This window comes from Calonectris borealis, unplaced genomic scaffold (assembly GCF_964195595.1).
Source record: "Calonectris borealis unplaced genomic scaffold, bCalBor7.hap1.2 HAP1_SCAFFOLD_49, whole genome shotgun sequence".
Lineage (NCBI taxonomy): Eukaryota > Metazoa > Chordata > Aves > Procellariiformes > Procellariidae > Calonectris > Calonectris borealis.
In genome coordinates, this window is record NW_027441458.1 from 1,005,166 (window position 1) to 1,015,146 (window position 9,981).

At 53.9% G+C, this 9,981-nt stretch overlaps 1 protein-coding gene across 1 annotated transcript; it reads right to left on the bottom strand.

The window, feature by feature from the left end:
- Positions 1-2,942: 2,942 nt before the first annotated feature.
- On the bottom strand, positions 2,943-4,011 carry LOC142076436 (olfactory receptor 14J1-like). Its single transcript, XM_075138738.1, has one exon. The coding sequence runs from the start codon at positions 4,009-4,011 to the stop codon at positions 3,076-3,078; it is 936 nt and encodes a 311-aa protein (XP_074994839.1). The 3' UTR covers positions 2,943-3,075.
- Between the last annotated feature and the right edge of the window lie 5,970 nt (positions 4,012-9,981).

Genomic DNA, 9,981 nt, shown 5'->3' on the forward strand with positions numbered 1-9,981 from the left:
TGTTTGGCAGCAGTCTAGGTTTCATTCACAATTTAGTAACAATTATCAACTAATCATTTACAAACTTTAGTAACGCTTAATCATTAACTAATTCAATATTTGCAAAGTGAGTTAGTAAGTCTACTACAATCACAACTTAATTACAGATTATGCTTACTATCAGTCCACACACACAGAGAAACATATATATATATATAAAAAAAAATATACAGAAGGTATACGTGTTAAAAATTCCCCTCGATTTAAGTGAAGAAATATTCACGTCGAATGTCTAGGCATTCCCTCTCAATGGGCGAAGGGTTGAGCTTCGAAAGGGACTCACCCAGGACCCAGCGGTCCTCCGAATATCGCAGGCCCGAAAGATCGCAAGCTCTGAAGGCGTCCCACTCCGAGGGAGATGCTCGATGCAGCGGCTGTGGTCCAGGAGAGCTCCAAGGGCCTCACTTAGAACCACCGTTTATAGGTTCGCAAGATCGTTGGCTTTAGTCATCCGTAAATTTCCATCCTGGCCACAGTCCCAGGTGGTAATTACTAAAAAACTCTCCAGGTTTCGGTGTTGTTCCACTGGACGCCTGGGCCAGGCAGTAGGAGTATGTTCCCAACCTCAGCTGTGCGGAGTTTCTGATACAGTCAAGGAGCGCTCAACCGCCAGACTTCAATACACCAAGGTTTCATGGGAATTTCTGAGATCAACAAGCGGCCCAGGGAAGAAAGGGGGGGTATGAATGCACCACCACGCCTACACATGGGCCTACAGCTCTGCGGAGAAGGAACCCCATGGAGCAGGTACCTTCGGGGTGGGGAGGTGTCCCCCAGCACAGTCCTCTGACAGCCCTCAGTGCCCCACCCTCCTGCTTTGGCAGCCTCCCCCAGTTCCTGGCCCCTGCCCAGCCCCAGCCATGTCCCACACAGGGGTTGGCGACAGCCCTGCTCTGGGGTCTGCCAAGGTCTGGGCAAGAAGAGAGGCTGGGGCAGGGCCGGCTGTTCCCCCGACACAGGCACCGAGACCAGCAGGAGAAAGGAGATGGCCACAAAGCCAACCTCATCCCCATAAACTGGGGTGGGTTGCCAGTGCTGGAAATGGTGATGGGGGAGGCTGGGGGACGAGAGGAAATGGCCTCAAGTTGCGCCAAGGGAGGTTTAGATTGGACATTAGGAGAAATTTCTTTACTGAAAGAGTGGTCAGGCCTTGGAACAGGCTGCCCAGGGAAGTGGTGGAGTCACCATCCCTGGAAGTATTTAAAAGACGTGTAGATGAGGCGCTTAGGGACATGGTGTAGTGGGCATGGGGGTGTTGGGTTGACGGTTGGACTCGATGATCTTAGAGGTCTTTTCCAACCACAATGATTCTATGATTCTATGACTCCATGAATCCTGCTCTCTGGTGCAGGAGATGCCCACCACAGACTGACTGTGCCCATCACTGTCAGCCCCTCTCCCCACGCCAGCACAAGAGTCCTGGCCAGGGGACAGAGCAGCCTGCCCCGGGTGGGTGCCTCCAGAAAGAGGTTTCTCTGTCTCATGGATTCCTCCCTGCAGGCACAGAGATGCTCCCTTGCTCTTCTCCCTGGACATCCCTTTCCCCAGGTGAACGTGTCCATGCTGGCCTGGCCGGCTGGTCCTGGTTCCCACCCTGTGCTCCCCGCTGGACCCCGAGCTGCTCTGCAGAGCGAGGGGGCTGTGGTGTCCTGGGGCCATGGGGTGACCTTGTGCTGGTCAGGGTCAGAAGCAGACCCAGCCAGATGGGGATCACTGCTGCTGAGCCCCTTTCCATCTTCCCTTGGTGGCTCAGTAGCCAAGGACAAAGCTGGGCAGGACCATGGGGTGTCTCTAGTGGCACAAAGGGCAGGGGACGGCTGCACTAGATCCAGCCCATGGGGTTTCCAAGAGGGTGTCTTGAACCACTCTCCAGTCTTATGCCCCTTCATGTGCTGGATCCTCACAGCCTCTCCTGGTGTTGCAGAGCCTTTGTTAGCCCATGGGCTCCTCAGGTTCACCTTTTCCTCTGGAGACTCCTGCCTGGATCGTCACTCATTTTATGAGGCACCCCTCACTGCCCACCCAGACTCAGATGCTTCCCTTGAGGTGCCCTGAGCTCTCCTGGCGGTTCCTGATTCCTCTCCAGGATGGCATCTGCCATCAGCCCCACCGCAGGTGGGACAGTGCCAGGCAGAGAAGTCAGACCAGTCGCTGTCTTTTTGGATGTGTGCAACCAAGAAGGCAGCTCTTCGCCCAGCCCTTGGTCCCTAACACATCACCCTGGGACTCTGAGCTTCTCCCCCTGAATCCATCGCGAAGCCCAAACAGTGACAGGCCTCTTCAGGGAGCAGCTCCTTGGGTGTGTTCCTGACACCAGCTTTGGAAGAGGCATCCAGCCTTCTGGCCCTGCCCTGAGGAGACCCTTTGCTTACGCTGGTGCTAGAAGGGAGGCCAGCTGTGACTCAGTGGTCCACATGGCCTGCTCCTGCCCACAGCCATAGGGATGCCACTGTAGAGACAACAGCACCGTCACAAGTCACGCAAGACCTTGGGGCTTACACAAACGCAAGGAGACAAGAGGACAGTGTGGAAGTGAGGAGAGACCAGGACCGAGGAGAACACGTCCTGCTGTTGTCCATGGCCGTGTCTCCAGGGAAGCAGCAGCCCTGACTCACAGGCAGCAGAGAGGCAGGCGAGGCAGCGAGGGGGAGCCCGAGGGCCATCAGGGCTGCTCCTCAATGCGACGGCTGGGCTGTTGGCTCCTGAACATCCTTCTGCATGCTGGGGCTGTGCCCCCAGGTCCAGAAGGGATGGGAATAGACGGGAGCTGAGACAAATTGTTTTCTGCTGGTTTCCTCATTGAGTTTATCTAAACAGGGGGCATGGATCCATACATACAGGAGGTCTTTGCACCACAAAACAGTTAGGAGGCCGAGAATAATATCACAGGTATTAATAAACAAACAAACAAACAAAACCCCAAACCCACCCAAAAAAAACCAACCCCACAAAGGAAAAATAAAGACACATATGACCAAAAGCTAGTCCTGGGATTTCCTGAGCTACCCTGGGAGTCCAATGAGGATGGTGGGCACCTTATTGTTGCTGGAATAGTGTGTGTTCAAATAGTTTCCTCAGGGCACCCTTGAGCTCTTGGTTCCTCATGCTGTAGATGAGGGGGTTCACTTCTGGAGGCACCACTGAGTACAGCACAGCCACCACCAGGTCCAGGGATGGGGAGGAGATGGAGGGGGGCTTCAAGTTGGCAAACACAGCAGTGCTGACAAACAGGGAGACCACGGCCAGGTGAGGGAGGCACGTGGAAAAGGTTTTGTGCCGTCCCTGGTCGCGGGGAATCCTCAGCACAGCCCTGAAGATCTGCACATAGGACAGCACGATGAAAACAAAACACACAAAAGCAAAAGAGGCACTGAACACAAGAAGCCCAACTTCCCTGAGGTAGGAGTGTGAGCAGGAGAGCTTGAGGATCTGGGGGATTTCACAGAAGAACTGGTCCACAGCATTGCCCTTGCAGAGGGGCAGTGAAAATGTATTGGCAGTTTGCAGCAGAGCAGTGAGAAACCCACCGCCCCAGGCAGCTGCTGCCATGTGGACACAAGCTCTGTTGTCCATCAGGGTCCCGTAGTGCAGGGGTTGGCAGATGGCAACATAGCGGTCATAGGCCATGATGGTGAGAATGTAATACTCTGCTGTGATCAAGAACAGAAAGAGAAACACCTGTGCAACACACCCCGCGTAGGAGATGGCCCTGGTGTCCCAGAGGGAATTGGCCATGGATTTGGGAACAGTGGTGGAGATGCAGCCCAGGTCAAGGATGGAGAGGTTGAGGAGGAAGAAGTACATGGGGGTGTGGAGGCGGTGGTCGCAGGCTATGGCGGTGATGATGAGGCTGTTGCCCAGCAGGGCAGCCAGGTAGATGCCCAGGAAGAGCCAGAAGTGCAAGAGCTGCAGCTCCCGTGTGTCTGCGAAGGTCAGGAGGAGGAACTGGGTGATGGAGCTGGTGTTGGACATCTGCTGCCTCTGGGTATGGTTATCTGTTGAGAAGGAAAAGGCAGTACTGATTTAGGTCAGACTTCTCCGAGCATATTGCACATCTCATTGCAGCTCCGCCCTCAGACTCTCTCTTTTCAGGAAGACCTCTCTGCAGCTCCCTCACTTGAGCTCCAGGTTCTGCTGGCTGAGGGGGCCGTTGGGAGCAGGGACTCTATAAGGAGCTCCCAAGGAGTCCTTCTTGCTGTGCAGTAAGATGGAACTAGGAATGCAGGGTGATCTCAAACGTACTCGTGTTATATCAAAGAGCTTTTTGGCATAGTTGCTCGCAATTTGTCCAACTGCAGAACGGAGCTGAGGGGGATTTTGCTGCGTTTCTTCTGTTCTGGTTGCACCTGCCACCTTTAGGAGTGGGTTTGGATGGTTGTGATCCATTGATGCAGCTTGGAGCTGCAGGATGACCACACTCAGCCGTTCCCCTAAAAAGAAACTGGACACTGCTGAGAGCAGAGGAATCCAGGTTCAAAGAGCACATCGAAAGGCTCCTCGCCTCTTCTCAGGGTATCTGAGGAGGATCTCATCTCTCCCCTCCCAGACTGGGAAGCAGCGGGATCATTGCAGTTGCCCACGTACAGCTGTCCAGCAGCATTCCCATGGTCTTAGCACTGAGGTATCTTCTCCGTGGGGATCCTAGGTAGCCAGAGATACTACGGGAGAGCTGTGCCCTTCTGGAGGGCACCTGCAGCCCAGCAGGACACTCCAGGGAAATAGCTGAATGTCCTGAAGTTGCCTGGAGGACACTTGGGCACTTTGCTCCCTCAGACACCTCTGCGTAGCAGGACCCCAAGGGTGGGTGTCTGAACAGGAGCTGAACCTGCCACCCCCGACCCCCACCCCCCGCACCGACTCAGCAAATCCAACGAGGGGAACAAGGGCAGCACAGGCAGGAGGGGATGGCAGTGAAATGCCAAAACGCTCCTGCCAAGGGAGGAGGGACGTGCAAAGACAGATGTAAATCAGGGGTTTGTCCTTTTCTGGGCTCTGGCTGCTGCAGGGGCAGTGCGTGCCCGAGAGCCCATGGGCTTGAGGGCAGAGGCTCTGCTTAGCCTGGGAGAGGAGACCAGGGAGGAGTTGCTCAGGGGAAGGTGTCTGCACCACAGGGACAGCAGGGAGGTGCCCGCCCCCCCCTCCCCAGCGTTTCTGGCGGCGGCTACCTCTCACCCCTGCCCGTGTCTCTGCTGCTTGGAGCTGTTCCTACCTGGAACCGTCTCCCTGTCCCCAGCTCAACTCCCTGCCAGTGCTCACAAACCCCATCCCACCCGCTGTGTGCTCAGCTTTGCCCTGCAAACACCTCCCAGGAGCAGGGCACTGCCCAGGGGCATCTCTGTGTGTGCAGGGGCTGAAGACCAGATCACAGAAAACCTGATGAGGCTGGAAAGGGCAAGTTGTTGCCGAGTTGGCTGGAGGCAGCCGGGCACAGGGCCTTGAGGTGCTTCTCCCAGACTTACTCGTCTCTCAGTGTAAAGCGACCAGGAGTCTCAAAGCGTACTTCTAAACAGAAACAAAAATTTTGATATCCAGTGCAAAACCCAGGCAACCAGACAAAGAGTCAGGAAAGGTCCTCCTCTTTCCAGGAGCCACTACCTTGATGTGCTTCTTGAGAAGTCCCCTTGGAAATGCCATGAGTTGGAGCTCAAGCTGTGAGCAGCCCTGACCCATGCAGCACTCTCTTGAGAGCAGGACTTTGCCGTGCCCAGCCCTACCCTGCCTGGTGCCGCTCCTTCCACCCACAGCTTCTCCCTTGTCCCGGTTTCGGCTGGGATAAGGTTAAATTTCTTCCTAGTGCTGTGTTTTGGATTTAGTATGAGAAGAATGTTGATAACACACTGATGTTTTCAGTTGTTGCTAAGTGCCCTCCTAGTCCAAGGACAGCTCCCGTGCCTACTGACTGAGCTAGGTACACAAGATGGGAGGGAACATAATCAGGACAGCCAGCCCAGCTGGCCAATGGGGTATTCCATACCATGTGACGTCATGCTCAGTATATGAACGGTAGGCGTGATCCAGGAAGTGCCGATCGCTACTTGGTTATCGGTCAGCGTGGGTGGTGAGCAGTTGCATTGTGCATCACTCATTTTGTATATTCTATCATTATTTATTATCATTATTCTCCCTTTTCTGTTCTATTAAACTGTCTTTATCTCAACCCATGAGTTTTTCTCACTCTTACCCTTCCGATTCTCTCCCCGTCCCACTGCGGGGGGGGGGGGAGGGGAGTGAGCGAGCGGCTGCGTGGTATTTGGCTGCCTGCCAGGTTAAACCACGACATCCCTGCAGAACCGTGGGGAGCTCCCCGGGCAGGCTGGGTGCTGACCCTGGCAGGCGGCAGAGTCCCTGCCCCAGCACCCAGCCCCCTGGGGCGCAGGGACCCTGCTTGGAAGGACAGCCTTGGGCTGCACAGCCACCTTCACAGCCCTTGGAGAAGGCAGGATCATGCCCTGTCCCTCTGATGGTGCAGCAGGGAGTCCCTGCTCTGCAGCTCGTCCTCCTCCTCCACACCAGAAAAGCCAGGAGAGTCATCCAGCCCAAGGCAGCACTTTTTCAACTCTCTCTGGGCTCCCTCAAAGATGTCCCTGGGGCCCCAGGGAAACCAACCGTGAAACAAGTTGAAGTCATCACTGATGTTTCCTCTCTCAGCTTAGGAGGGCTACTTCTTTCCAGTGGTGTCATTTCCCCTAGCAGAGGCAGAGTTAGCACCAAGAGTCACCTCTTCTTGTCCCACTATGAGACAGGACATCCAGGCGGTGAAAGGGAAGAATCTCCTGTACCTCCTGTACCCATGCAAAACACACTTGAGGTGACACTTGAGGTGCCAGAGGTGGTCCAAGACATGTGCAGGTCACTGTAAGCTCGGATGGAGCAGTTCAGAGGGACAGGGCAGCGTCTGGGGTCATCATTTTGGAGGCTGGTGGGCCATTCCTTTGGCCAGCTGGAGTGACAGAAGATGCCCACATTTTGGACGCTGAAGCCTGTTTCTGCTCATTATGTTCAGCCTATAGATGTGTTCCTCTGAACAAACGGAGTCATCACCATCGGGAGAGCTAAGTCTCTCTCTCTTCTCCACCAGCTGTATTTACCACATCTCCATTGGCCGTTACGGCAGGTTTCTCACAGACACCCCCCCAATGCCTAACCTGATTAAGGGCACCTGCTCAATTTAAAGGTTCACTACAACCTGTGGTGCTACCTGAGATGCCAGGGCTCTCCAGCACAACCACACGCGGCCAGCAGGGAGAGCACAAGACCTGCAGGAACACCATCCCCGTTCAGAGCAGCCATGGAACAGACCCCAAGAGAACCTCAGACGTGTTCGGTGCTTTCCTTCAAGCAACTGCGGTGAGGTGAGTCCTGTCCCATCTCTATCCAGGAGATGTAGGCAGTGCTTCTCCCACATCCTTTAGTCATCCCTTTGATGAGGCAATCAGGGGAGAGACCAAAGATTTTCACGGTGCTTCTGGTTCACGCGATATCCATAGCCAAGGACATTTTCAAAAGCACCTTGTCCTTCCTGGAGATCAGCTTCACTTGCACCACCAGAGCTGCAGGGACAGCACAGAGAGCAAAGCCCTCTCCTGTCAGGGCTGCACAGTCCAGCCCTGCGTCTCTCTGCTCCTGAGGACAGCAGGGTTTGCTCTCCTTCGGGACACCTCATTTCCTCTTCACTTTGCCATCACCACCCACCCCAGCATGTTCTGAAGCAAAGCTTTTGCTTGCGTGGGACCTTGGGAACTTGGTGCCAACTTTCTTTGTTACACGTCTGAGCTCGGTCCTGGTGCCACAGCTGAGGTTCAGCACATCTCTGCTCTGACATAAAGAATGTGTAATCAGGGAGAGGAAGGGGACAACGTCTTCTTTAACCAGCCTGAGGAAGTCTTGGGATCAATGACCTCACGTCTTACTGGGGACTTTAATGTCCCTCTGTATTGAATTTACACGGCCAGGTTTTGGTAGCGGTGAAGGGGGCTGCAGGGGTGGCTTAGGTGAGATGAAGAGCTGACTCCATGTTGGAGAGCGCCAGTTCCATCTGGCTCCAGAATGGACCAGCCGCTGCCCAAAGCTGAGCCAATAGACAATTCTAGTGGCACCTCCGTGACAACCTATTGAAGAAAGGAGAAAAACCAGTGTGCAGCAGCTGTAAGAGGGAGAGAAACAACCCTGCAGCCACCAAGGTGCGTGAAGAAGGAGGGGGAGTGAGAGAGAGGCTTGGGGGGCACCCGGGGGCCAAAAGTCAACCCATCACTCCCTGACATTGACAGGACAGCAGAGTGCAACTGCTCCTTTAGGTGCCTGGAGGTTCTTTGCATCAGCTTTTTAGCACAGCTGCCAGATGGGCCAACAAATGTGGTGCTCCCCTGGATCTGAAAACCTGTGTCATCCTTGTCAGCCTTGGCTCTAGGAGCAAAGAAATAGCGGAGTCTCAGCTCCCAAGGGGAGTGAGGAAGGAGAGCAGCAGAGTGCGGACACCAGGTCTCAGAGCGGCAGACTTGGGCCTATTCCGGGAACGTTCAGTGGGCAGTGTCACTCCAGGGGAGCGGAATTCATGCAACTGCTCTTCAAGGACGGCATCCTCTAAGCGCATAGGGTGTCCACGCTGATCCTCCAGCAAACAAGCAGACATCTCAGGACACCAGCTTGGCTAAACAGGCAACTTGTTGGGATGCTCCATAGAAAAAAGGGAGCAGAGAGGATATGGATAGAGGGCCTCACTTAAAGGAGGAATTTAGGAATAGGGAGGAAAGCCAAAGCTCCCCTGGAGTTAATACTTGCAAGGGGGTCCAAGGGCATCAAGGTGAGCTGTTAGTACTGAAGTTACAGTTCAAGAACAACCACCAAAAATAATGTGTGGTCACTGCCGAATTTAGTAAGAGAAGGTGCAGATATGTCTTTGTCCTCTTTGCTTCTGTCTTCACCCACAAGGTCTTCCAGGCCTTTGTGCTTTGAAGCAGGGCTCTGGAGGAAAAAAAAACCAGCAGTAGGTGTGGATCAGGTCAGGGGTTACTCGAGCAAGCTCAGACGTTCACCGTCCACAGAACTGGCAGGGTTGCATCCAAGGGTGCTGAGAGAGAAAGCTGATGTCATGACGAAGGTCACTCTGGATTGGCTTTGCGAGTTCGTGGAGATCAGGGAAACTCCATGACAACTCGGAAAAAGCATCTTTCAAAAAGGCGCAGAGGGTGACCTGGGGAACCAGAGGCTGTTCAGCCTCACTTTGGTGAGGAGCGTGTCGGAGAACATGGCTTTTGGATTCCGTTTCTGCCTGCCTGAAAGAGAAGGTGACCGGATGAACCCAGGACAGATCACGCCTGACCATAACACCATGGTGGTGTTGGGTTGACGGTTGGATACGATGATCTTAGAGGTCTTTTCCAACCTTAATGATTCTATGATTCTATGATCCTTTCTAAGATGAAATATTTCTTGATACGGGAGGAGCGGTGGGTTTCATTTACCTGGACTTCTCTAGGGCTTTCAACACCATTCCCCACCATCTCCTTCTCTCCATGTTAGGACCTTACTGTTTGGGTGGGTGGACGAGTAGGTCAGTAAAAATCCAGTTGATGGCCGTGCCCATTCCAATGTCCATTCAAATGCCCGTTCAGTTCATTTAGTCCACGACTTGGGCTCCATGTGTGGTGACGGTCATTCAGGACAGGAAAGATGGTGTGTTGTGTTGGATTGTCGGGCACCGAAACCAGATCAGGTCAGATTGCCACTGCGCATCCTCCGTTTTTCCGCCTCGCTCCTGCTGTAGTACTTCTGCTGTACAACTATGACATCATACACCTCCGGTATCCTCCCGCTATGTATACTACAACACAAGTCATGGGTTGTTTTAACCCCGGATTTTAACTCCTTGCAGTGCTGGGGGCATGAGGAGACAAAGACCAGTGTCCTCCTATGTGCTCTCACCTTATTTGGAGGTGGTGTACT

Bases quoted from the DNA above. Each gene is read 5' to 3' on its own strand.
- LOC142076436 (XM_075138738.1), bottom strand. From the start codon at position 4,011: ATGTCCAACACCAGCTCCATCACCCAGTTCCTCCTCCTGACCTTCGCA.